General features: G+C 47.5%; 1 protein-coding gene across 5 annotated transcripts; it reads right to left on the bottom strand.

Annotated features, from left to right (window-relative positions):
* Window positions 1–334: 334 nt before the first annotated feature.
* LOC110206311 (CYFIP-related Rac1 interactor A-like) lies at window positions 335–27,941 on the bottom strand. Of its 5 annotated transcripts, XM_020983576.2 has the most exons (12): window positions 27,853–27,931; window positions 19,837–19,925; window positions 14,365–14,445; window positions 9,898–10,019; window positions 9,556–9,661; window positions 6,589–6,666; window positions 5,685–5,762; window positions 4,896–5,012; window positions 4,073–4,152; window positions 3,030–3,156; window positions 2,727–2,797; window positions 335–1,158 (listed from the first exon to the last, which is right to left on the bottom strand). In XM_020983576.2, exons 2-12 carry the CDS (start codon window positions 19,897–19,899, stop codon window positions 1,095–1,097), a joined length of 987 nt encoding a protein of 328 aa, XP_020839235.1. In that variant the 5' UTR covers window positions 19,900–19,925; window positions 27,853–27,931; the 3' UTR covers window positions 335–1,094. The 5 variants fall into 5 exon arrangements, with proteins under 5 accessions (XP_020839235.1, XP_020839238.1, XP_020839237.1 ...); XM_020983579.2 differs by lacking the exon at window positions 27,853–27,931 and having other exon boundaries at window positions 6,589–6,725; window positions 19,837–19,914; XM_020983578.2 differs by lacking the exons at window positions 19,837–19,925; window positions 27,853–27,931 and adding an exon at window positions 14,927–15,009 and having other exon boundaries at window positions 6,589–6,725.

Genomic DNA, 27,941 nt, shown 5'->3' with positions numbered 1-27,941 from the left:
GACGTGCTACCTTGAAAAACATTACTATGAGGATTGTATACTGCTGTTTACCTGATGGCAGCCATTTAACAGCAAAGTATAATACATATTTGTTGAATGTAGAAAGGAATGTATGAATGAGTTGTGGTAGAAGAAGTAACCGGGATTTAGACTTGCCAACTTCCAACATTAATGAATCACCTAGAACACAAAGGGCCATCCCACGTTGCTCTCTGGGAACAACTCCCTATTTCCTCAGGGACCGTTCCCCACTTAACCAACCCACAGGGAGGTCCCTCCGTGTGTCATAGCTGATGGAAAATGTGCTTGGAAAGGCTACCCCCATTCCACTAGGAACAGATTAAATGTCATTTTATTTCACACAAAAATGTACAAAACAACAAGTGAGTGATTTTAATAGTTTATATTAAAAATCTAAAAGATGTAGCTGAACCGTTTCCCCTGGAGTCCCGGTGGGAGTTTTTAAAGACCAGGTTATTTATCTTCTTTAGGTTGACCCCCATTGAGGACTCCCTTACTTTACGTGAACATCTCACGGTCTTAATAAGGAAGGCTTTTTCCCTCCCACAAACACTTCAACTCAAGCCCAGATCAGCGTCCCAAAGCCTCAAGGCCAGAGTCCTGCTAGGTCCACTGCCCAGGGCCCAGACAGTACCAGTCCAAATCTGAGAGAGTACCCAGGCTTTCTGTAACACGGGAATCACCATCATGGGTCCAGGAGGAACTGGGAAAGGCCAAGTGGAGGCTGGCAGACAACCTTATCTCAGTTTCCTGGAAAGGCAGGCATAAACTAGTCATAATCATCTTCATGGGAGAAAAGGGGTGGGGGCCAGCTGTCCACCCCTGGAGTTCAGTGGGATCAAGACTGAGGGAGGCAGGCAGGAGGGGAGATGGTCAAGAGCTGGAAGAGGTGGTAGGGGAACTGTTTTTGTGTTTGGTTTTTTTTTTTAAACTTTTCTCTTTCTTTATAAAATGAGAAATATGGTCATGGGTTGTTATTTTTTATATTCACATTATGGCAACATTAAAATTCAGCTGAAGTTCAAGGTTCAGCCTGGAGCTTTGGAGTCAGAACCCTATTCCCTGGAAGCGCCTCACTGCAGCAGGGCTCGGACCTGTTTGGAGGTGGTGTCATCATTCAGATGCCTGGTGGTGTACCTGAGGGAAGATCATAGAGTCGTAGGATTTAGAATCGGAAGGGACGTGAGACTCCATTGAGTCCAACCCATTCATTTTTCAGATGGGGAAACTGAGGTCCAAAGAGATGGAAGGCCTTGCCCAAGGTCATGTGAGTAGTGAGCATCAGAACTGTGATTTGAACTCCTGTTCTGTCATTATTTCCTGGACTCTGATATCAAATCTTGGCCTCTAGGTGGTGTAGTAGATAGAGTATTGGGCCTGGGAGTCAGGAAGATCTGAGTTCAAGTGTGACCTCGAGCACTTTCTAGCTCTGTGATCTTAGGCAAGACATTTAACCTCTGTTTGCCTCAGTTTCCTTAACTGTAGAATGAGGATAATAATAGTGCCTACCTTACAGGGTTGTTGTGATGATCAAATAAGATAATATTTGTAAAGTGTCTGGCACATAGCTCTGTACATGCTTATTCCCTTTTTCTACTTGACCCCAAAGCCTGGAGGGAGTTATGTTTGAGTACATGTAGTACCTTCCACTTCTCTTTCTCTCTCTCTCTCTCTCTTTATTTTTTTGGCTAGGCAGTAGGGTTAAGTGACTTGCCCACGGTCACACAGCTAGTAAGTGTTATGTGTCTGAGGTTGGATTTGAACTCAGGTCCTCCTGACTCCAGGGCCAGTGCTCTATCCACTGTGCCACCTAGCTGCCCCTCATTGTCTTTCTTTAAAGCTTCTCCTCCAAGAACCTAGCAGGCAATACGGTCCAGGAGGGAGAGGATGAAGTTTCTAACCTGGCCATGCTGTCTTATCCAGGTGGGACCGTGGGCAAAGCACTTCTCTACCAGCATCAGTTTCTTCCTCTGCTAGGTTGGAAGAAGTCAGCCCTCATGACCTGCAGAATCTTAGAGCCGGGAGGGACCTTAGCCTGATTCTCTCATTTTTACAGATGGAGGAAATTCAACCCCAGAGGATGAGAGGACTTGTCTATAGTCACACAGAGGCAGAGCTAAGACCAGACTCTTGTCCTGGCTTCTAGTCCGGAGCTCATTCCATTGTCTCCCGCTGCCTCTCCAGACATCCCTACCCCCATTCACCAGACCTCTATTCCCTCCCTTGGGGGGAGTGATGGGATGGGCAGAAGATGGACTACTCTATTGTAAACCTTCATTACTCTTTCATTAAATGCCTTTGCTGTGTCTTCTAGTTGACTAGAAAAAAATAAACTCAGTGGTGGGGGCCCGTCAGATAGAATGAGTGCATGTAGACTCATAGAGAATCTTAAACCTGGAGTGGCCATTCTGGGACACTTCACATGTGAGTGGGGAGGGGGAAGAGGTGCCTTAAGTGTCATGATTTGTGGGGAGCTCGATGGGAATTTTATTCCCAATCCCCATCAGGAATGGAAGATCTGCTCGCCTGGTCAGGACTCACCTAAGTGCGGGCAGCTAGGTGGCACAGTGGATAGAGCACCGGCCCTGAAGTCAGGAGGACCGGAGTTCAAATCCAGCCTCAGATCAAACACTTGACACTTACTAGCTGTGTGACCCTGGGCAAGTCACTTAACCCCAATTGCCTAAAAAAAAAAAAAGACTCACCTAAGTGCATTCAGAAGCCCCTCGGTGCTGTTGGAAGGTTGATCCTTTAGCACTTTAATACAGCCTTTCATCTGAGGAGGCAAGCAGTGACATAGTCAGACCCTGGCAGAGAAGGGGAGATGCCCAGTCATGGCCACACCCCTTGCACCAACTGTTTCACTCCAATTCTCAGGCCTCAAACAAACCTAGAGACAAGTGTGGCCCCTATCCCTAAGGGCCCCTCCCACTGGCATCCTCCCCTTTGGCTCCTGTCCCACCCCCACTGCCCCTCCTCCTGGAATCCTGGGCCATGGGGGAGCTCACATCAATTTTGGACGTCTTGGCAAAGGCCCCCACTGGGTGCACGTGGTCATAGAGGATAATGACGCCCACCATGACACGCATGCAGAACAGCAGAGTCTCGGTGTTGGTGAATCTGCTCCTGTACTCTCTGTCCCAGTGGAGAAATGAGAATGAATAACTTGGAAGGTGAGAAGCCCAGAGCCTAGTCCTGGCCTGGCACTGACCCTTGCTATGGCCTTCAACAACTTTCTTCTCCTCTCTCATCCTCAGTTTTCCCATCTGTACAGTGACAGGATTGGAGATTTCTAAGTTATCTCCCAGCTCTTATGTTCTACCAGAAAGTCCTTTTTGTCTCTATTGTTCTATGCCCAGTGGCCTAGTGTTTCCAGATTTTAAAATATTCTCACAGTCTATATTCTATGTCTTAACAGTCTAAGTGCTATAATAGTCATAATAATAATAATATAATATTATGTAATATGTTTTATATTAATACAATTATTGTATATAAATAATATAATGTTATACATGAATTATAATAGTAATACTAACTTTCACATATTGCTTTCAGGTGTGCAAAACACTTAAATACACTATCTCATTGGGCCATCACAACAGCTGTGTAAAGTGCATTCTTATTATCCTCGTCTTATAGAAGAGGAGACTGAGGATAATTTGCCTAGCATCACACAGCTAGTAAATATTCAAGGCAAGATTTGAACTCAGGTCTTGCTGACTCCAGGTCCAGCACTCTTATCTACTGTACCGCCTGTTCTAGGTTCTAAGGTTCTTTCTAGCTCTAATATTCAGTAATCTAAAGTTTCTGCCAGTTCTGACATTCTATATTCGGAAGTCTTTTTTAGCTTGAATGTTCTAGGTTCCAAGGCCCCATCTGGCTCTGACAGTCTGAAATTCAGTGACACTCGAGAGTCAGATGTAGGGGTGTGGGTTCTGCTAAAGACTGTCTACTTCTTGGTTCCTGGAGGGCCCTGCTTGACTGTGATGACCAGGCTAACCGAGGGTGGAGGACTGGGGTGGAGAGATTGGGTGCTGGTTCTACTCACGGTGTCTCCAACATCACCCGGCAGACACAGGCCATGGTGCTAAGACAATCTGTAGTGTCCTCAATGGGGAGTGTCTTGTTCTGGGAGGAGAGAAGAGGGTCCAGCCATTCCCTTGATTTGTGTCCCTCTCCTATTCCTCACCAAACAGTTGTCTCCCTTCAGGCTCCCACACTCTGACCAGACCGGGTCTACCCCAAAGGTAGGTTCCTCGCTTAGTGGAAATCATTCCCTCCTTGGGACAGAGGCAATCAATCCATTGGATTGTAAGCATCCTGAGGACAGGGACAGTTTTTGCCTTTCTTTGTATCCCCAGTGGTTAGTCCAGCGTCTGGCACACAATAGGCACTTAAGGAAATCCTTGTTGACTTGGCCTCATTCTCTAGAAGTTTCCTAACCACCTTCAACATTTCCAACCTGTTGATTCCGCCATCTTGTTTCTCTGCCTCTACTGGGCAGTCTTACCATTCACTCGTCTCTGAGAGGGTGTGCCTGTTGATGGCTCATTGAAATTGGGAGTTTTTAAAGACAGGGTTATTTATCGTCTTTAGGTTGACCCCCATTGAGGACTCCCTTACCCTTACTTACGTTAACACCTCATGATTTTAATAAGGAAGGCTTTTTCCCTCCCACAAACACTTCAACTCAAGTTCAGACCAGAGTCCCAAAGCCTTTCAAAAAGGCACAGTTAGGGAAAGATCTCTCAGCCCCCAAAGTACCACCATGCCTGCCACAGAACCTGTAGTCTTGCCTCAGTGGCCTCCCCAACTTTCTTCTTGTTCAGAGATTTCAGACTTTCCCCTACGTGAAGCAGCGGAGTTCTTACCTCAGATACAAACTTGGTGGTTGCATTGCTTAGGGTTTTGAGCATGGGAGTGGCTTCTGCATAGAAGAGGGACATTCGGTTGGCCATTTCATTGTTGACTTCACTCTCAGCATCCAGCTGCAAGACCCAAAAGGGGAAGGGTGCTAGGTGCAGGTCATACCATGAAACTGGTCTGGGGATGAGAGACCATCCAGACCTACCACTTTTGCCTCCCACTCCCCATTCCTCCACGGTGGCTCAGAGTGCTTTGTCCCCAAGGCAAAGAATCAAGCTGTATCCAACCAGTCCAAACTGAGAAAGGAACCAAGCATGACCTGGCATGGCTAGGTGGGCTGAGTGCAGGGTCCATTTTGTGACTTAGAACCACAAAACATCAGAGCTGAGAGAGGCCTTAGAACAAAGAATATTGGAGTGGGGAAGGGCCTTAGAACACAGAATGTCAGAGCTGGGAGGGCCCTTAGAACATAGAATGTCATCAGTGGAAGAAACCTTAGAATACAAAATTTCCCAGCTTTCAAGGGCCTTGGAACATAGAATGTCAGCATTGTAAGAGACCTTGGAGATTATCTCCAACTCCCTCATTTTACAGGTGAGAAAACCAGGTCTGGGGAAGGAAATGGACTTGTCCAAAGTCATCTTGCCACACAGACAGAGCTAAGATGGAGCCATCATGGTCTTTCTCTGAGTTTCCTAACAGCTCGGCAGGTTTCCAAAGATTGATTCTATGACTCCCTTCCCTAGCTGACCCTGCCATACTGCCTCTCTGCCATCCTTGGCCCACTGTCTCACCTGTAAGTTATTAATGCGGTTTCGGCTGATGGTTCTTCGGTAGTAACTGAAGTCATTCTGAATGGCAGGGTTCGTCATCTGAGAGAAAGAGGAAACTGTAATGGCCATTGGTGCCCTGGTCGTACCTGCCCCAAAGCACCAGCTAGATCATACAAAACACCCACCAGTATTGGGACCAGTGTGGAGAGGGGCAGTGAATAACATACATGAGATCTGCACATTTGAGTCCATTTTTCAAGGTGAAAAACAAGCAAAAACACTATGTGTGTCCAGCAGGCCTTTGGGCAGGGCCAGGAGGTCACCTTGTTGAGCCTCAAGTCTGTGTTAGAGGGTCACACTTGGCATTGGAGCTAGGAGAGACTTTGAACCGTAGGTGATTGTCTCTGGAAAAGACCTTAGAACCCAGAATGTCAGAGCTGGGAGGACCCTTAGAACCCAGAATGTCAGAGCTGGGAGGGCCCTTGGAACCCAGAATGTCAGAGCTGGGAGGGGTCTTAGAACACATAATATCAGAGCTGGGAGGGGCCTTGGAACCCAGAATGTCAGAGCTGGGAGGGACCTTGGAACATATATTATCAGGGACAGGGGGGTCTTAGAACACATAATATCAGAGCTGGAGAGGACCTTAGGTCACCAAACATCACAGCTAGAGAGGACCTAAGATAGAACATTAGAATATAGAAAGTTAGGGTTAGGAGAGTGCTTTAAAATCAACTAGCAATTCTAGGTCAACCTCTTCACACCTAAACAAGAGGGGAAGCTGGGCTCAAACTCCGTATACCCCGCAAGGGCTGAGAAGTAGGTTCAGGAATGGGTTATTTCAGGGCAGGAACCAAACACTCTAGAAAACTCTGCCCTTCCCCCTTTTCATTTTCTTCCCGCTGCCCAGGGTCCCCGAGGTTACCTTGAGCTCATCAAAGCTGAGTGTGAAGTGCAGGATTTCAGCAAACTGCTTGGCAAGGGCCTGCTCTCTCTCTAGGTGCTGCGTCGGGGCATAAGGGGGGCTGGTGAGGGCTTCCAGGAGGCTCCTCAGGGCATTCTCTGGGCAAGGGGAGCATGGGGAGAAGGGGGAACATGCCTGTGGCAGGCCCTGCCAGCCCCAGGGCCTCTTTGCTCCCTCCGCCCAAAGTCCCCGGCATCATGGAATCCCCCAACGGGGAGGGTTCCTGGAGGTCCTGGGTCCAGCCAGCCCCTCTGAGCAGGAAGCCATCAGGACCATCCACCTTAACTAGGATGGGCAGAACACTGGGCCGAGGACTGCAGACTTTCACTCTGAGCACTGTGGTTCCTTTTAAATACAATAGCTAGCATTTATATAGTGTTTAAAGTTTGCAAAACACTTTACATGTTATCTCATTGAATCCTCACAACAACTCTGGAAAAAAAAAATCTGTTATTATTAGCCCTATTTTACAGATGAGGAAACTGAGACTGAAGGAGATGAAATGACTTAGCCAGAGTCACCCAGCTAGCAAGTATCTGAGGCCAGATTTGGATTCAGGTCTTCCTGACTCCAGGCCTGGAGCTGTACCCACTGAGCCACCTAGTTGCCCATGACATGCATAGAAAATGATAATATGCAACATTACGTGAACTAAAAAAAAAAAAAAAGCAGGGGTAGCAATCATGATCTCACACAAAGCAAAAGCAAAAATAGGCTTAATTAAGAGGAATAATCAGGGAAACTATATTTTGCTAAAAGGTACCATAGACAATGAAATGATATAAAAAATTTACAGCAAATTTCTCTGATAAAGACCTCATTTCTTAAATATATACTGAATATAGAATTGAGTCAGATTTATAAAAGTAAGAGCCATTCCCCCATTGGTAAATGGTCAAAGGATATGAAGATGAAGTTTTCAGAAGAAATCAAAGCTATCTATAATCATGAAAACATATGATATTTATAGTAGTTCTTTTTGTGGTGGCAAAGAATTGTAAATGGAGGAGATCCCCATCAATTAGGGAATGGCTGAACAAGGTGCAGTATATGATTGTGATGGAATACCATTGTGCTATAAGAAATAATGAGCAGGATGGTTTCAGAAAAGCAAGGCAAGATGTATATGAACTGATGCAACATGAATTGAGAAGAACCAGGAGATCACTGTACATAGTAACAACAGTGTTATAAGGCTGATCAACTGTGAAAGACTTTGCTACTCTGATTAATGCAATGATCTGAGACAATTCCAAAAGATTCCTGATGAAACATGAGAGAACTGCTGAACTCTGATTGAAGCATATTTTTATTGCTTGTTTTTGAGGGAGGGAATATGGCTAACATGGAAATGTTTTACATGATTTCAGCAGTATAACTGATATCATATGGCTTGCCTTCTTAGTGGGAGTAGGAGGGTGGGAGAGAATTTGGAACTTAAAATTTAAAAATGAAGTTTTTAAAATAATTTTTTATATAATTTTTTTAAAAAGGAAAAAAATTATGTGATAAGTGCATCAGAGAAGTGCAACTGGAGTGTTTATGAGGTTGGAGAGGGTATATTGTTACCAAAGGCGAAACAGAAAAAGCTTCTTGGTCCTGAAGAAAAGAAGAGAAAATGAAGTCAGAGGAATTGAGGTAGGTGTGGAAGTTGATGGAGCCCAGGCAGACATGGGAGCATGAAGGATCAGTCAAAGCAAGGTGGGCAAGGGCAAAGAGTAATACAGGGAGTGAGAGAGGTAGAAGAAAAGGAGGCTGTGGTCAGAGTGGAATTTCCAAGTCCTCCATCGTGGAGGTGACCCAATTCTGATAGCAGGCAGACATATTGATGAATTATAGCTGAAACGAGGCAGAGAAGGGAGATAAAGAGATTGGGAAATTAGGATTTCAGGTTGTTCCAGGTATTGTCCAAACAGATCTTGAAGTGCCAAGTTATGATGGCAGGGGAGAGGGCGGAGAGTCATTGAGAAAGTCGAACTGGAGGTTGGTAAATAATAGCAGCCAGAATGAGGTGCTAGAACATGGCAGCATGGGCTTTGAAGGGAGAAAGATGGAGGAATGGAAGTGGACAAATGGCCTGTCCATTTGGCTGTAGGGAGCAAGGAGTGTGCCTATCCTCCTGGCTTGAGTGGGGTGGGGGTAGTGATGGTAGGAGGAGTGGTCTTTTATGGGTGGAATGTGAGAGTCTTGGAGAAAAAAACAGGTTTCCATCAAAGGAAAACCAGACCGAACAACACACTGGTTCCTAAAACACACCTCAGGCTTTTTTGCCCATATACTTTCACTCATCCTTTTCTTCAAACAGAGGCAACCAGGTGGTAGAGCCCTGGACCTGGAGTCAGGAAGAACTGAGTTCAAATCCTGCCTTAGACACTCACTAGCTATGTAGTCCTGGTCAAGTCATTTAACCTCTGTTTGCCTCAATTTCTTCAGCTGTAAAATGGGGAATAGTAACAGCATCTACCTCCTAGGGTTGTAGTGAGAATCAAATGAGATAATATTTCTAAAGCACTTTGCAAGTCTTAAAGTACCATATAAATGCTAGCTGTGATTAAACCAGGAATGACCTTTCCCTACACCCCATCTAATGCTGATAGAAATTCTCTTTATCCACTGACGCCCATATCAACTGCCACATTCTCCAGAAACCTTCAGGGATTCTCCAGGAACATTCAGTCTCCTAGTGTTGTTGTGTCCTTCTGGGACCCCCAGCCCTGGTCTTGTTTCCCACCTCCTCACCAGCTCACAGCACTGCACACAGTAGGAGCTCACAGCACAGGTAGGTGCCAAACGTAATTCAGCTCATCTATGTGAGAAGGATGGAAGTGAGCACCATGAGTTTGGCAGGGCCTGGAAGCCAGGACAGGGACAGCCTGGAGAGTGGCATAGCGTCTTGCACACAGCCTCCTGGGCTGCTTGGATACTTACCCAACCGAAGGGAGAATTCATAGAAGCGTTTGAGCTTGACCACGAGTGGGCATACTGCATTCCATGCCTTCTCCTGAAGAGGGAGGTCAGTTGGGTTTTGGATGGCCTGCGGATAGAAAGTGAGGAACTTGAGGAAGCATGACTCCAGACCCGTCCAATCCAAGATTCTGCCTCCCCAATCACTACCCTTCCACTCTGTGAAGAAGCTGATGTCCCTCTCCAAGAGCCACCAAGCCATCCTCAAAGGTAAAGCCATTTTTCTCTATCAGACTTTGCCTTGGGCCTCTGCAGACAGCGGACCCCAGACCCAGGGCAGGCTGGAGGGAGCCCTAAGATCCATACCTCCCGAATCTCCTGGCCAGCTCCAGTATAGGACTGCAGTTCTGCCAAGATGCCCTGGGCTTCCTCCAGGACGGCGCTGACCTGGTTCCACACAGCTGTCTCCGCTTCTGTGGGCTGCGCATCTGTGAGGACCACCCAGAAAGAGTTGCTTCAGTTTCTGGTCCTCTGGGCCTGGGAGGCCAGGCTGGTCAGTCACTAGTGTCAGGTTTTGTTTTGTTTCTTAGGCAATTGGGGTTAAGTGATTTGCCCAGGGTCACACAGGTATTGGGGTTTGTTTTTTTTTCAAGAGTTAGTGATGGACAGCAGCAAGGTCTCCTGGACCCCCTTTCCTCTCTCACCCCCAAGTCTGGGCTTTAGATGATTCCCATGGTTGGGAAGAGCAGTTGTGGTAGCTCGGTGGCTCACTCCCTGTCCAGAGCTGAGCCCACTCTTGTTCTCTGAGAATCTGGGCAGTACCTTTCCCTAGGCTTCCTGCCTGAAAGTTAGTGAGCTATTTCTACAAAGGTCCCCTCCTCTGGTCAGGCACTCTCTCCATCCCTTCCCTTCCCTGTCATTATTTGGAGCATCTCCACAACCTGTGGTCTGAAAAATGGGAAAGGAAACCTTGAAAAATAAATGCAACAGAACAGATTTGTGTGGAAGGAACTCAGGTACATGGGGAACATACTTACCCAGGATGAACCCTCCACCCTCCTGTTCCCCCCCGCCTGAACCCTGTCTCTCTCTCTCTCCAAAGCACCACAAACCCCCTGCTTTCAGCCCTCCTCACCCTACCTCCTCAGCCCCAATTCCTGCATTGCCGCTAAACCTCACTTCCTGCCCAATCCTGGGTCTGCTTCTCTGGAATAGGACTCTAGGCATGAGGAAATGAGTTGTGCCTTGCCTTCGAAGGCTCCTCCATGGAGAATTAAGTGAAGAAGTAAAGAATGAAGGGATTCAGAACTTCTCCACAGGAACTCAGTGTTCCTTCCTGAAGCATAGCATCCTCCTTGGCCACTTTTCCTCAGTGACAATGCCAGGCAGCAAAAAGTATGCTGCCCTAGAGGTCTAGAGACCTGGGTTCTAGTCCCAGTTCTGATAAGGTTCCTACTGGCTAGAGACTAGCCTGGTCTGGAGCCTTGGCTAGAGTCAGGAAGGGGAAAGAGCCCCTACCTGGTGATTGGGGAGTCCTTGCCACATGCCACAGGGCCGCAGTGACCCAGTCATTTCCCCTTTCTGGGCCTCAGTTTCTTTATCTGTAAAATGATAAAATAGTCCCTTCCCACTCACAAGGTTGCGGGGAGACTTTTAAAACCATCACCATGAAATAGGGAGTTTGAAATTTGGAAATTGTAAAGAAAAATAACCATCCTAAATAGCCAGCTAATAGCATGGTCTTGCAGCCCTGAGAAGCCTATTGGGAAAGTGGCATTGAAGCAGATGGATCTGGGGCATTGCTGACACTCAGGAGGCCTGAGGTGGCAAAGTCTGTCTGTCCATCCATCTGCCTGTTCATCTGTCTGGCGGCTGATGCGCTGCAGTCTCTTCCTGTCCCCAGGATGGCAGTGAGCATTGGTAGATGGGAACCATGAAAAGCCAGAGCTGACAAAGAATGAGGGGGCAACCCTCCTTCCCTCCTCCCCTTCTCCCCTCTGGACCCCTATCCCTACCCCTACCACGATCAGTGGAAATGGGATGGTTCTGCTCTGAGGCCCTGAGACGGAAGCTAGAGGGAGGCCTGAGTCCTGACCTTGGCACTGACTCGCTGCATGGCCTGGGTGAGTTGCTTCCCCTCACCGGACCTCAGTTTCTGACCCTGTAAAATGGGGACAAACCCCACTGCATTCTCTGTCTCACAGGGCTATTGTGAGGAAGGTGCTCCTGTAAATCTTTAAAAGGGCTAAAGAAATGGGACTTGTTATTTTTGTTAATGACCTGCTTCTTTTCTGGCTCTTTGGAAAGAAATTTGTGTGAATTTAATGAAGTTTTTTTCCTTCTGTGTCTTAGTTTTCTCATCTGTAAAATGGGGCTAATAACCCTTGTCTTATCTGCCTTATGGTGCTGTTAAGGGGGAAAGGGCTTTGTAAATCTTAAAAGGGCCATAGAGATGTATGCTGTGATTGTTTTTATTCAGAGGCTGGGGGACATGTCACTCTAGACAGTAATGTGCCTGAGTCAGAGGATAGCCCTGTTGCCTTAGTGGGAGCAGAAAGCTGTCCCAGGATCCTTTCTTCATGGCTCCCCACCCTCACCCTGACCCTTGGGACCTGGGGTGATTTCTGGGTGGGGCCACAGGAGGCTGGAGGGGCCAGATCTGAAGGCTTGGCTGGGATGCTGTGACCTCTTCCCACAGGGGCTAAGCTGATGGGGGAAACTGTGTAATGGAGGCATTTGGGGTGAGGGGAAGGGAAAGAGCGCTGGACAGGAGTTGGGGTGCCTGGGGTCTAACCCCAGCTCTGCCACTGAGTCAGGGGAAGTCTCTGGGCAGGTGGATCCCTGCGTCTCTCTGGTTCTCAATCTGCTGTGTACATGAGCGGTCTGGATTAGCAGGACCTTGGTTAAGGCACCTTCCACCGTCATGGTTCTGGGAAGACTTGGTTTCCTGTTGGCGCTGCTCTTCAATCACAGTGACTTCTCAGGCAAATTCCTTGCCCTCTGGTCTTCTGTTTCCTGCTCTGGCCAACGCTGGGGTCAGACTAGATGGCCTTTTCCAGCACTAGGATGCTGTCTAACCCTGACACACTCAGTCCCCAAGAGAGTTTCCAAGGCTTTGTCTTCATTCAGAAAAACCAGAGCTGTGATTGGTAGCAAAGCACAGCCTTTTAACAAAACCTGGCACCCTGTGAGAGGGCTGGACAAAGCAGGAATTCTTAACCTTTTTTGTGTGTCTGCTGGACCCAATCTAGAATCATTTTTTTAAATGCATAAAATAACACGCTTAGGATGGCTTTGAGATCTTTCCAAATGTCAGATCCACCCTTCAAGGATGAAGATTTGCTGCCACTGGGCATATGTATTTCAAAGGAGGTCATGAGGAGAGTCTTGGGCAAAGATTCAGGTTCTTTCCTGCCTCTGAGACTCTCTGGCCAATGACCTTGGGTAAGTCCCTTCCACTCCCTGGGCCTCAGTTTCCTCCTCTGTAAAACAAGGGTTTGGGTCTAGGTGATGCCTCAAGTCTCCTCTTTCTATCTCTAAATCGATGATGCTATGAACTACCAAGTCTAACATTCAGGGCTTTCTGGAAAGGAGCAGGCTGACAGAGTATTTGGAACCTCTCTGCAGGGCTCAGTGATGATGTCAGCTGCTTTCTTTGTTTCCAGTTCCCAGTTTCTTTTTCTCCTTCCCCTTTGCTTCCTCTTCTTTCTCTCCCGCCCACTTTAGGCCCCTTCCTGATTTTTTCCTCCATGAGACTGTGGATCTCAGGGGCTCTGAAGAGCCTCTGATTTGGGGAGGAGAGAGAATCGGAAAAAGGAAAAAGAAGGGCCTTCACATCGTCGTTATAAACCTGGAGTGGGTGATGGACACGGGGAGAGGATGGACTGTGTTCCTTGGGCTCTTTCGTCAGCGGACATCCAGAGTTCCCCATCTCTTGCCACTCCAGTATTATAAAGACCCTGATGGGCTGAGGTTCTGAGGTGTTGAGATCCAGGCCCCTCTCCCCCCAAAATCCCTCAGCAACCTTGTTCAGAATAAGACAGGCAGCGTTTTAGCTGCGATATAGAAAACAGATTAGAGGCGGCTAGGTGGCACCATAGCCCACAGAGTGCTGAGCCTGGAGTCAGGATGACCTGAGTTCAAATCCAGCCTCAGACACTTACTAACTGTGTGACCCTGGGCAAGTCACTTAACCTCTGTTTGCCTTAATCCACTGGAGAAGGAAATGGCAAACCACTCCAGTATCCTTGCCAAGAAAGCTGCATGGACAGTCGAGACCACGTGGTAAGGAAGTCAGATATAACTTAACAATTGAACAACAAAAACAGGTAAAAAAAGAAACTTACCTAAGATATTAGGACAAACTTCCTAACAATCAGGGTAGAATGGTACAGAAGAAAGGCCACTGTATTTGGAGCCAAAAGGGCCTGGGTTAAAATCCTAGCCCTACAACTTACCTACAACTACAACCCTTTCAAGTTTCCTCCTATATAAAATGGGGGGGGGTTGAGACTAGATGGCCTCAGCTTCAGATGGAGGGTCCCAGGACCTGTCGGAGCTGTCTCCAAGACTTCCTCGAGAGGTCACGAGTTAATAATAATTGTAGCTGGCATTTTCAGAGTGCTTTGAAGGCTGTAGACTGCCTTACACATAAGATCTTGCTTAAGCCTCCCAACAACTCCATGAAGTCCTCGGAAATAGGGACCAGCCAGAGCTGATTCTAGCAAAGGAAGGTGCCACCCGGGGCCTCAGGCCCTGCCCTTCAGCTGGAATTCCTCCCTTGGCCAGGAGAGCATCTCTTCTCTCCTGCCACCGAGGACCTCTCGAACTTACTTTCAAAATCCAGGAAAAAATGGGGACAGTTTTCGAAATCTTTGCCCAGTACCTTGATGAGGTTGCCCATGGCCAGCACACCTGAGGAACAGAAACAGAACAGAGTGAGACAGCAGGCCTGGCAGATGAGACCCGGTCCTCCTCCCTTGACCCATCCACGCTCCCCAGGGCCCAACCACACTCCCTCCATCATAGGAGGACCAGGGACACAACTCTAAAGAGAGATAGGATGATAAGACGGACAGAGCCTCGGCCAGGAGATGAGTTTTCATGAAGTCCCAGGGCCTTCCCTAACCTCCTGTGTGACCTTAGGGATTACTTAGCCCCTCTCAGCCTCAGTCTCCTCACTTATAAAATGAGGAGTGTTGTAGAGAGTCTCTTTACGATCTGTCCATCTCTGATATTTGAATCTCTGCTTTGCTACAAACTAGCTGATGACTTGAGTCAAGTTACTTGAATTGCCTCGGTCCTCAGTGTTCCCATTATAAAATGGAAGGGTTGGACCAGAACACCCGTAAAGTCCCTTCCTTCCAGTGATAAATTCTCTAAGTCTCTAACTTACCTGTTTTGGCTTCCTCTCCCCACCTGCCCAGGCACTTTGGGGGCCACCCCCCAGGACTTCTTCTGTGTCCCCCAAGAACCAGCCTGCCCTGACTTGGGCTGGGGGCTGTGCTGGGGAGAGGAGGAGGTGGCTCTCGCCACCACTGACCAAGCCCAGCTGGAAGGGAAGCTGAGTGCCCCAGGGAGTCACTGGGCATTTCCTGTGTGGCTGTCTCTCCCTCCCCACCCCCTGCTCCTGGTACCTCCCTCCCCACTTCCTCCTGGCTGAACTGAGATGGTGCCTCTGACTCTGACTGAGGCCTCATGACCAGCCCCTTCTCCTTCAGACCCCTTGGGCTGTTCTAGGTTCTGCTGGCTCTCAGGCGCCTGGGGCCAAGGAGTTGCTGGGAGAAAGCTTCCCTCCTCCCCGCCCTTCTCGGCCTCAGGAGGATGAGGGCAGCGGGCCCTTGGTGTTTCCTTCCAGCTCTGAATCTCTGGGAAATAGCCACCAATCCCAGGCCTGGAAGGGCCAGGAAAAGGGTGTTGAAAGAGGTGGATTCTGCTCTGTCTGTGTCCTTACCCCAAGAGTCTCCCGGGCCCTCTGAGTCACCTAAGTGCTAGGAAACCTGTCTGTGCATTTTCATGGCCTGGGGATAGCAGTGTGGTTCCAGACAAAGAGCCCTGGAACCAGAAAGCAGCAGACTTGGGTTTTAGGGCCAGCTCTACCGTTGGCACATTCATCATACGACCTTGGGTAAGTCTTTTCCTGTCTGTAAAATGAGGCAATTGGACTCAATGACCACTTAGGTCCCTTTCAGCTCTGACGTTCTGTGATCCTAATCTCAATGTGTACCTTAAATTAAATACTGCATTTATTAAACACCTACTGTGTGCAAGGCACCATTCTAGGTACAGAGGACATAAAGACAAACTCTTGGCCATGTCATTTCCCTGATGAAGTGGCTTTGGTGGCTCCCTGTGGCTCCTAGGAGAGACTACAAGTGCCTCAGTCTGGTGTTTCAAACCATTCGCAATTTGTCCCCAATCTCTCTTTCTAGACTTATTTTCCATTACTCTTCCTTACTCACTCTCCATCATGGCGGCAACCCGGCCTATTTGCTGTTTCCAACATACAACATTCCATTTCTTAAGCCTTGGTTCAGGCTGATTCTCATACTTGGAGCACTCTGGCTTCTCACTTCCATCTTGCTGAACCCCCTGTTCTATTCAAAACCCAGACCCAGCTCAGGCCACCAGCTCTTTTCTTGATCCCATTCTACCCCAATCCCCACCCCAAATTTCTTTATAGGTTCTTTGTATATATTTTGGGCAAGTCACTTAACCCTGTTTGCCTCAGTTTCCTCATCTGTAAAATGAGCTGGAGAAGGAAATGGTAAACCACTCGGTATCTTTACCAAGAATACCCCAAATGGAGTCATGAAGAATCAGACATGACTGAACAACAACAACAAATATTTGTTGATTTGAATTAAACTGAAAAAAATTTTAAAAGCCACCCCTGCCCTCAAGAAGCTTCTACTCTACCTTATTCTTGATTTTCCTAGCACAGTTTAGTGGTAGGAGTCTTGGGTAGTAGCCCCGGTTCTGCTTTCTCAGTTTTCTCTTATGTCAAGGGGGATAATTATAATCTTTGCACTCTCTATCTCATGAGGTTGTTGTGAGAAAAAGAGTTTTATCAATGGTAAATCATTACCATTGGGAAGTGGTGAATCACTATAAATGAGAGTTGTTTAGTATTCATGACAATCACTACCTCCCTTAATAACACCTAGGTTACTGTGCCTCCCTCTCAGGTGTGAGACAATGGATAAGGAAGTTATAAGGTGCTCTGTGTGTGTGTGTGTGTGGTGTGTGTGTGTGTGTGTGTGTGCCTGCCCATGGTATCATCAGGAGCTGTTGGTAATATGAAATGACTGGAGGATCTGGGCACGGATATATATTCACCTCTTAATTGGCCACATCTGCATGAGCCCATTTAGATATGATAGGTGAAGTATGTTGAATCCTGATCTGGCTTCCTTCTGTGTCCACTTATGTTGGTAGGCTACCTTTCCAGGAAACAACAGACTCCTGGATCACTGGGGTCACTGTGGATTATGGAATTGGGGACAAGCAGAGCTGAATGCTTCCCACAGACCTTTCTTATCTCCTCCCTGGAGGGTGGGTTGACCCCATGTGGGGTTGCAACTCACGGTTTAAGAAGTTCTGAAGGGGTTGAGAGTGGAAAAAGTTTAAGAAGCCCTGGTATAGGGTATGAGTGAAAACAAACAAACAAACATTTATTTGACAAAAACCGTGTGCCAGGCACTGTGGTAAGGGCTTTACAAATATTATCTCATTTGAGCCTCACAACAACTCTGGGAGGTAGGTGCCATTATTATCTCCTTTTTACAGTTGAAGAAACTGAGGTAAACAGAGTTTAAATAACAGTAAGTTTTTGAGTACAGATTTTAATTCAGATTCTTTTCTCCTGGGACTACCCTTCCCTTCCTTGCTGTCCCTGGAGATTTAACCAGCCAGACACGATTATGACAGTTAGCTTGCTTTTTAGCAGAGGGGCAACATAAAAGCCCCTCAGGTCCACCACAATCCCTTTCTCTATTCTATGAATTTTCTATCAGACCAAAAGTTATTCATACAATCACAATAGCTCTGAGCCCCCAGTTGGGAAGATTCCTAACATTCAGAGAGAGGTTGGGTTCTCTACCCTAATTTAAATTTTTGTTTAAATTTTAGGATACTTTTTCTGGTTTATTTTGAATCCTAGATTTGCCACTCACTCACTATGTGACTGTGGACTGGGACCTTCCTTTCTGGGCTCCAGAAATCTCCCCTCTAGAGAATGAAGGGATTGGACTCTTGTGTGCTCCAATATTAGGTGGTGCCAATCCCAAATCTTGGTTTTTGGTGGCACAGTGGATATGGCACCGGCCCTGGAGTCAGGAGGACCTGAGTTCAAATCTGGCTTCAGATACATAATGCACACTAGCTATGTGACCCTGGGCAAGTCATTTAACCCCATTGCCTAACAAAATGAAAACAAAACAAAACAAAACAAAACAAAAAAGTCAAGTAAACCAAATCTTGATTTTTCTCCCTCAAAGCCTGGAGATAATTTGAGGACTGGCTCTGCTATTTACTGTTTGTGTGAACTTTGGCAAGTCACACTTTCTCACTGGGACTCAGTCCCCTCAGCTATAAAATGGAGAGAATAATCCCTCCCTGGCCTCCTTCACAGGGCTGTTGTGAAAACGAAACTAGGGAATGGCTAAAGGACTTAGAACAAGGATCTTTCACCTGAGGTTTGTGAACTTTAAAAAAAAAGTATTTGGGGGCAGCTAGGTGGCTCAGTGGGTAGAGCTCTGGCCTTGGAGTCAGGAGAACCTAAGTTCAAATCCAGTCTCAAGACACATGACACTTACTAGTGGTGTGACCCTGGGCAAGTCACTTCACCCCGATTGCCTCACCAAAAAGAAAAAAAAGTATTTGGATCACGATATTTCCATAGATTTGGCTTCCTTTGTAGTGCTATTTATTTTATTTTGTACATTTAAAAACACTATTCTGAGAAGGGATTCGTAGGCTTCACTAGGCTGTCAAAGGGGTCCATGACACACAAAAAAGTTGAGACCCCTGAGTTAAAGCAAGGAGAGGCTTACAGGTCACTCAGTCTTCATTTTACAGACAAAGACACCGAAGACGAAGGAGGGGAAGTGCCTTGCTAACAACACCTTGGCTAATAAGTGGCAAAGGAAGCATTTGAACTCAGGTCTTCTCACTCCAAGTTCAGAGTTCTTCCCAATGAATCACACGACCTCTCATAAATGTGAGCTTTTAGTATGACTGTTTTGGAGGAGGCTCATTCTGTCCCTTCCTCTGTCTCTGTGGTTGAGGGAAGGGGAATGGATTAGTCTTTATTCATCCCTTATCTTGGCCAGTCCCTTCTTGTGTCTGGTCCCCTCCTAGACAATGCTTTTTTTGGGGAGACAATTAAGGTTAGGTGACTTGCCCAGGGTCACACATATAGTAAGTGCCTGAGGCTGGATTTGAACTCAGGTCCTCCAAGGCTGGTGCTTTACCCACTGTGCCACCTCACTGCCCCAAGATAATTCTTCCTAGCTGATCATTTCTAATCAGTATTCCCTCCTTGTTCATTTCCAGTCTGCCCCCTTTCCTACCTGGCTGTTCTCTGTCCTTCCTACCCAGTCTCAGCTCTTGGCTCAATGCTCCTTCCTATTCCTGGTTAATCTTCCTCCTGGCCAGTCACCTCTTCTGACCCATCCCTCCTGGGTAGTATCTCTGTCCTTTTCCCTGGCTAGTCTCTTCTCTTGGGGAGTCCTCCCTGCTAGCCCAAACCTCCTGGCTTGTCTGTGTCCCTCCTGGCTGACCTTCCTTCAAGATGGTTCTCCTCCAAGCCAATCTCTGTCCCTCCTTCCCAGACCCTCCTCTCCTCCTGGCTGGTCTTTGTCCCTCATCCTGGCCAGTTCCCTCTCTTATCCCTCCTGGCCGTCTCTCTTCCTGGCCATTCCCTCCCCTCCTATCTATCCCTCCCCCTGGATGACATCTGTTTTTCTTGACTGCCCCCTTCCCTCCTGACCATTCCCTGCTCCTGAGCAATCTCTGTCCCTCGTGGGCAGTTCCTGCCCTCCTAGTCTCTCCCTCTTCCCCCTTGGCTGTCCCTCTGTCTGGCCAGTCTCTGCCCCTCTTGGCCAGTCACCCCTTCTGACCCATTCCTCTGACTTAGTTCCCTCTTCCTGGTACATCAGGCCCTCAGTGTTGAATTGAATTAAGACCTAAAATTATTTGCTGTTTTCTTGCATCCTGATTCCTACCCCCCTCCCTGGAGAGGCATAGCCTGCCTTGGCCTCCCCTTCCCCATAGCCCACCTCTACCCCTGCTGTCTGACCTTACCTCAATGGAAGACACTTCACACAGAGACGACAGCGACAGGGAACCCAGTTGTGTGCCCAGCATCCACTACTTCCTCCGTTGGCAGGGGGCTGGGGAAAGAGCAGAGGGGCGGGATGTCACCACAGGCCGTCCTGCTTATAGATGTGCCTATACATAGACGTACACACTCGCCATGTATATATGCACACACATGTATACACACGTATCTCCCACTTACATATATATCTATATCTATCTATCTATATATATAATTACCTACTTATGTTTATGTATACACACAGGGTGTTCCAAAAGTTTTAATACAATTTAAAAGCTATTAAACAGCTTAACTTCTTAAAGCTTAAAACTACACTAAGACTTTTGGGACACCCTATATTTATACGCACACACATGTGCATGTATACCTACATGTATGCATACATATATGTACATATACCTACACAAGTGCATTTATGCATGTACATGTGCCCACGTATAGTTTCCATAGCCTTTTTGCCCTTACCGAGCCCTTGCCTCCTGGGTTATACAGCTGGGGAGTAAGAGGCCCAGGATTAAGATCCGGGGTATCTGATCCCGAGCTCCATCCCGGGAACTAAAAGCCTGCTGGCCAATCAGTGGGCCATGCCGGGAAGGGGGATGGGGAGTGCTTCCACACCCAAGGCATCCCCCATCCATCCCCCAGAGCCAGGTAAGATGCTCCAGCAGGCAGAGGCCAGGTGTTCTAGGGAGCTCCAGCGGCAAAGGCCAGGGATGCTAGAGAGGGACCCCCTGCTCAGGGCTGGGCTGGACTAGGCACCCTCCGAGGTCTCTTCCAACTCTGAGATTCTGGGTCTAGTATCAACTCTGTCACTGAGTCACTCCGTGACCTTGGCCAAGTCATTGGCCTCTCTGGGATTCAGTTTCCTTGTCTATTTTTTTTTTAAAGAAGAGGTGGGGCTCTATGGGTGTGGCATGTCACATACAGTGCCATATATGTTTGTTGGTTCTGTTTAACTTTTTTTTTTAAAGGAAAAGGAGATGGATATAACTGGAAGACGTGGCTGATATAAAAGCAAAAGACATCGGTAAAGTTAAAAAAGATAAGGGAAGTTGGAGAGTAGAATGATTCCTAAGGCTCCTTGCTGCTCTGAAGGTCTCCGATTCCCTCCATGGTGATTTCCTGTCTCTCCCTCTCTGGCCAGTTCCCCTGCTTGGCTGCTTCCACAGGTTCAGAATCTTACTGCTGTGTGTATTCTCTGCCTGCACCAGTCTCAGGCCTTGGTAGATGGGCTTCATGAGTAACAGGGCAAGGAAGCAAGGTTTGCACTTTAGAGATCTCTTATGATCCTTACATAATGCTTCCCATTTTACAGATGAGGAAACTGAGACAGAGTGAAGTGACTTGCCCAAGGTCACACAGCTAGCAAATGTCTGAGGCTGGATTTGGACTCAAGTCTTCCTGACCCAAGGTCCAGCGCTCCATCCACTGTGTCATCTAGCTGCCTAAGTCCCACAGCAAGCAGCCTTTGGTTTATGGACCTCTCAGAAATTGGTCAGGCTGCTTCTGGAGGGCTAGATAGTCCCAAGGTTAAAAGTCTTTCCAGCTTGGGAGGACCTGACAAGACTTGGGTTCCCCTGGCAGAGCCAGAGAAACCAGGATCATTTCTGCACCACAATAAGGCATCAGAGGAGGATTGGAGTGACTTTTTTTTAATGCTAAAAAAAGCTTGAGCCAGGCACTCTAAACTGGGACATAGCTAGAGCCTCAGTTTTTCTCCTCTGTAAAATGGATCTAATGAATGATTCTCTTTCTCTCCCTCCAACTAGAGCTAGAGAAACCCCCTGGGCCAATGAAATTGGCCTCTTTGTCATCCTCCACATATACCCTGCACCTTCCCCTGCAGGTCTCATGTCATTTCCTGTTCCAAGACCATCCCTTTTTGGCATGTGCCATGGGAGTTGAAAAGGTGCTTTGTGCTATGGGATATTGCAGCTTGGGGGGCCTGGGGTATGGTATCATGGAAGCATTCACAGAAGAAGGGGGAGAGGGGGGCAGCTAGGTGGCGCAGTGGATAGAGCACCAGCCCTGGATTCAGGAGGACCTGAGTTCAAATCTGGCCTCAGACACATAACACTTACTAGCTGTGTGACCCTGGGCAAGTCACTTAACCCCATTGCCTAGCCAAAAAAAAAGAAGAAGAAGAAGGAGGAGGAGGAGAAGGAGGAGGAGGAGATCTGAACCTTGAAAAACAGAAAGGTTTTTAACTGGCCTCCCCAAAATTGTCACCTCGGCCAAGCTTTCCCAGTTCTCCATCTCCCACCCCAGACTCAGGTAGGTGCAGGCCAGCCTTGGTGGGGAGTAGAAATAGGGGGATGAAAGGTGTGCCCTGACTTGGAGGACGGAGCTAAGGGATCACAGGCAGATTCCCAATCAATTCTGCCTTTTCCCTCAACATTATAACTCCCCTCCCACCGTCAAAGTAGCCTCTATATTATGGGTTTATAATTTAGGGTCCACAGACCCCCAAGTGGTCCATGGATAGACTTCAGGGTGAGATCTGTGAACATGGATGGGAAAAATTACATCTTTATTTTCACAAAGCTTAACTGAAATTTAGCATTTTCCTCAATGATTTAAAAACATGATTCTGAGAAGGGGCCCAGAGGCTTCCCGGACTGCCCAAGGGGTCTAGGACCCCCAAATGCTTAAGAATCCCATCTGCACAAGGTTGTTTGTCTCCAGCCCTTCCTCTCTGTTCCTTTGGCCAGCACCCGATCTCAGGTCCTCATTGCCTTGCACCTCAATATGGGCGCCCTCACTTTGGAGGGCTATTGACCAACTGAATCATGCACGTTCTGAGGAGGGTTACCAGGATGGATCATACTTAAACACTTAGAGTTGGAAGGGATTTTAAGGATCTAGAGCAATCTAGAGCGAAACGAACATAGCTATTAAGATAAGCCAGAATTCAAACCCAGCACCTCGGATTTCAGACCCAGTGGTCTTTCTACCAGATCGCGTTAATGAAGGGACTGGAAAAGAGGTCACGGGAGAATCAGTTGTAGGAACTAGGGGTGTTCCAAGCAGATGAAAAAACTTGCTGTGTTGGAGAAGGTGAGGGAGGGGGCCTCATGATGGATCTGAGTGTCAGAAAGAGAAGTAACTTTTCTGGAGTGAGGGGTCCCTACCTTTCTCCCCATCCCCTCCCCTCCCTGGCTTCCTTCAAGACCCAGATAAAGTCCCACCTTCGGCAAGAAGCCTTTTCTGACCTCCCTTAGCTTTAGTGCCTTCCCTCTAGGGATCCCCTCCAATCTGCCCTCAGGGTACGTTGTGCCTACATCATTGTTTGCACATTTTCTCCCACGTTAGATTGTGAGCTCTCAGAAGGCAGGGGTCATCTTAGCTTGGTTTCCAGCATGTAGTGGGTGCTTAATAAATGCTTATTAACTGACTGACTGACCATAGGGAGAGGAAGTGTGATTGCGTATTTGTACAACAAACATTTACTAATTCCTTATTGCATGGAAGGCCTTATGTTGGGCATTGACATGGTGAAGACTGAGATGTTAAGGCCGGAGTCTCTCTTTTTAGAAGCCGACATTCTGACAACAATGAAATAATAATTCCTTAGTGCCTTTAGACTCACAAAGCACTTCCCCCCGCAACAACTTTGTGAGTGATAATGTAAGTTAAATTATTCCCATATTAAAGGTGAAGAAGAGGAAAACAGTAAATGCTCCAGATGGGGTCTGACTATGGCAGAGGGTAAGGGGTTTGTCATTTCTCTGATCTGGGATATTATGTCTTATTAATGCAGCCCTCTGCATTTAATTGCTAATTTTACCTGCTGTGTTGCGTTGTTGACTATACAGGACACTAGGACCCTCAAATCTTTCTCTCGGGAATCATTGTCTAGTCACATCTCTTTCAGCCTGTACTTTGGCGGTTGATTTTTTTAACCCACATCTAGGACTTTGCATTTGTCACTAGTGCATTTATTCCTAGATTTGGCTTACTGGTCTTGCCTATTAAGCGTTTCTGGATCTGACTCTGTCATCTTCCAATGAGTTAGCTACTTTTCCCAGCTTAATATTCTCTGAAAATTTGATAAGGATGTCATTTATGCCTTTATCCAAGTCACTGATAACAACATTGACTAATACAGGGCACAGGACACATTACTGGGGTACTCCACTAGAAACATCCCTCTGACTTATTATTTATTAACCTTAATGCATGATATGAATGTGAGTTGTTATCCATTAATTACTATTTCTTTTGGTCTAGTCATTTACCCAGTTTCCAGTTCACCTAATTGGAGTATCATCTGTTTTCCATCTGCTCCATATTGTCCACAAAGGTGTCATCGTGAGATTTTGTCAAATGACATTGGAATCTACATAAACTCTGCCTAGGGTAATTCCCTCATCAATCACTCTACTATCTCTGTAAAAACAAAACAAAACAAAACAAAAACCCTAAAACAAAAACAAAAACAGGAGGTGTGCTTATTCTGGGATGGCCTTTTCCTGATGAAGACTCTTAGTGATCACTGCTTCCCTTTCCAAATATTCACAAACAATCCTTTTACTATTGTATCCTAGAGTCCTATTGCAGTCTCCCTCAAATTTGCGTAGAGCACTTCATCAGAATCTCTCCTTTGGCACTCTCACATTCTGCCCTCATATCACACTTATCTGTGTGTATACCGTACTGCAACACCCTAGCTCACCCCCATTTCATTCACTCATTCACTCATTCATTCATTCATTCATTCATTCATTCATTCATCAACAAAGTCAGTTTGAGGAAGGAAAGGAAGGGAAGGGAATAAGCATTTATATACCTCTTAACTGTGTGCCAGGCACTATACTGAGTGCTTTACAAAATTACCTTATTTGAGCTTTGTAACAATCTTGCGAGGTAGATGCTATTATTATCCCCATTTTACAGTTGAGAACTCTGAGGTGGGGGTTAAATTACTTGCCCAAGGTCACACAGCTAACAAGTGTCTGAGGCTAGAGGCATCTGACTGTTGTAGAGGGAAGTTATCAGTTTGGAGAAGGGATCCTTTAAAGAAGGGGACATATATAATGGGGAAGGGGGTTTCTAATACTGGATAATTAGAAACAAACCTCTTGTACTGGACTGGTAGGAGGAAAGATCCTATGAAGGCACCTCAGAGATTATTCAGTCTAATGAGCCAGGGGTGGGGAACCTGTGGCCTCGAGGCCACACATGGCCCTCTAGGTCCTCAAGTGTGGCGCTCTGACCTAATCCAAACCCAGTGGACCCATTGTGCTGGCTCATTGTCAGGTAGAGGAGGGTCCTGCTGGGTCTCCGGGGTTCAGAGGTACCTTCTGTTCATTAGGAAAGGGGAACAGTGTGGGGAGGACAGCCTTGGACAATAAAGATAGTTCTGGAAGGGACTCAGACTTTACCTGGTTCACTCCTCTCACTTTTACCAATGAGAATATGAGTTACCCTAAGGTCAGATCAGTGGAAGAGGGGGTCCTTTGAGGATACGGTCACTGAAGGAGGACCCTGTGTTTGAGATAAGGTGAGTCTCCAGCTGTCTTGGGGTATGCAGGGAAGTCCTTAGAGGAAAAGCAGCCCCAGAGGGAACCCAGGGCCCCCACGAAGCATTTGGCATTGAGAAGGAGCAAGCCTCAGAGCTCAGCCTTAAGGCTGGGTGGATGCCCCATCAGTCCATCATCTTGCCAGCCTCAGCCCAACCCTGGAGCTTTGCCTCCATCACTGGCCTGGGGGGCAAAAGGCAGCAGCGATGGTCTCTGATTCCTCCCTGTCACCTGTGGAGACCAAGACCACCCCCCTTCAGACAGGCAGGCAGCCTCCTGGGGGAGGCTACCTAAAAGACAGCTTCTCCCTTGGCCACCTAATAATAATGAGAAGAATTCACTGCCTTCTGAGGCACTTGAAGGTTTAAAAAGCCTCTTCTGGTGAGACAGCATGTAGGGGTCAGAATCTAGGGCTTGGGGTGATAAGCTCATAGGACTTAGACATCATCTAGCCTATCCCACCCCCCATTTTACAGAGGAGAAAACTGAGACCCAGAGAGGTCATGGGATTTGCTCAAGGTCACAGATAGCAAGAAGCATAGCTAGGATTAAAATCCAGGTCTTGGGATCATAAAATTTAGAGCTGGGAGGGTTCCTTCATCCCCCTCCCCCTTTTTGCATTTGAGTAAAATGAGGCCCTAAAAGGTTAAATGACTTGTCCAAGGCCATACAGATAGTAAGTAGCAGAGTTGAGATACCAACCTAGGAATGTCTAATGATTTCCAAAGCTTCTTTCTAATACATCTTATTGCTGTTTCAAGAGACTGGGGTTCAAACCTTGTCTCCGATACTTCCAAGCTGGGTGAACTTGCATGAGGCATTTAACTTTTTTAGACCTCAGTTTACTTTTCTGTAAAATGAGGTAATAATATCTTATGCTATTCTCTCCTCCCCCTTCAAGACTGTTGTGGGGGAAAGTGCTTAAGAAATCTTAAAGTACAAAAGAAATTCACTATTTTTTCCTGAGCATCCCCTTGGGGTGCAGGATCAGACACTACCCCACAGGAACCAGCAATCTGCAAAGATAATCTTCAAAACCAGGAATGAAATGACAGCAGACTCCACCTGGGGGTGTTAGGTGAGGGGTAGGGACAGGATGACTCCCATTGAATTGGGTACCTCTCACCCCTGGGTCACTCGACCCAGCTCTGGCCCTCCCCTGCTCCTAGGAAAGACCTTGCCTGAGTCCAAAGACAGCTAGATGGGCAGGTAGGCAAGGTCCTGAACCAAGGAACCTGGAGCTGGGATGTCAGCCCAGAGCAGGCACTGGGGTGAGGACCTAGTCTTAGATGGCAGAGAGAAAGGAGAACTACCACCACTTCTTGAGATGAGACCCAAGAACCCCTGGGGATGACTGCTTTGGGTGGGGAGACAAGATTGAGGACTCCCTCTTTGTGCCTCTGGAGCAGGACCCAACCTCTATCCACCTTTTATCCCTTCACATTCCACCCTCCAATCCTTATCCCTCCATCCCTTATTCCCTATCCCTCCTCCCTCCATTCATCATCCCTTTACTCTCCATCCCTCCTCCCTTCATTCCTCCAACACCTTCATCCTCCACCCCTCTACCCTTCATCCCTCCATTCCTCATCCTTTCATTCATCCATCTTCATTCCCTCCCCTCCATCCCTCATCCCTGTACTTCTCTCCACCCTTCTGATTCCTCCCCTTCATCCCTCCATTCCTATACCCCTCTATCCCTCATCCCTCTGTGCCTTCACTCCTCCATCCCTCCACCCCTCTCTATCCCTCTCCTTCAACCCTCTATCCCTCATTCCTCCATTCCTATACCCCTCTATCCTCCACCCTCATCCCTCTACCTTTTATCCATCCTTCCACCCTTTATCCTTCCACCCTTCTATATTCCATCCCTCCATCCCTCCATCCCTGCCTGCCTCTGGACACTCAGTAGCTCTTCATGCACCTTCAGTCACCTTCAGGACCTGCAGTAGATCCCAGCTTCTTTTGGCTTGGGGCAGAAAGCATGGCTGGTTACTGTTCCCAGTGAATCTGAGCCAAGCCCTTCCAAGTAAGTGGAAGAGTTGTCTCGGGAAGCTAAATATAGCAGGGGGACCAGTGGGTGGGTGGATAGGTGGATGAGTGGGTGGATAGAAGGATGCATGCATGGATGAAGAGATGGATGGATGGATAGATGGATGGATGGATGGATGGATGGATGGATGGATGGATGGATGGATGGATGGATGAAGAGGCAGGCTGCTATAGATCATGAATGGAAAAACTCGAATGTGACAGCTCCAGAGATGCAGCGGCATGTTTCTCTTTCCTGAACGGAGAAGCAATTTTCTGCAGCTCCAGGCTCCCAACGGCCCCATTTCTCACCAAGCCCCTAGCATTGGGTGCCGACAGACCCTCTGGTGCCTGGGACCCTCTCCCCCTCCCTGGCTCCTGTCCTGCTTCCTCACCCACCTCCCCAGCGAAAGGTGAGCTCCTCACCGCGTTGTTCCGGGGGTGGGCAGCTTCTAGGACCGGGGCGGGGAAGACAGAAGCTTCCACCGGCTCTCCTCCTGCCCCTCTGCAGATCC

Source organism: Phascolarctos cinereus, unplaced genomic scaffold, assembly GCF_003287225.1.
Source record: "Phascolarctos cinereus isolate Bilbo 61053 unplaced genomic scaffold, phaCin_HiC Scaffold_726;HRSCAF=1367, whole genome shotgun sequence".
NCBI lineage: Eukaryota > Metazoa > Chordata > Mammalia > Diprotodontia > Phascolarctidae > Phascolarctos > Phascolarctos cinereus.
The sequence above is the reverse complement of the archived record's forward strand: the minus strand, read 5'-3'. Positions and strand labels throughout refer to the sequence as shown.

Coding starts and splice junctions, on each gene's coding strand:
- LOC110206311 (XM_020983576.2), bottom strand. CDS start 19,899: ATGCTGGGCACACAACTGGGTTCCCTGTCGCTGTCGTCTCTGTGTGAA. Junction 2,798..3,029: donor CCAAGACGTCCAAAATTGAT/GTGAGCTCCCCC, acceptor TTGCCTCCTCAG/ATGAAAGGCTGTATTAAAGT. Junction 1,159..2,726: donor GGGCTTCTGAATGCACTTAG/GTGAGTCTTTTT, acceptor ATCTTCCCTCAG/GTACACCACCAGGCATCTGA.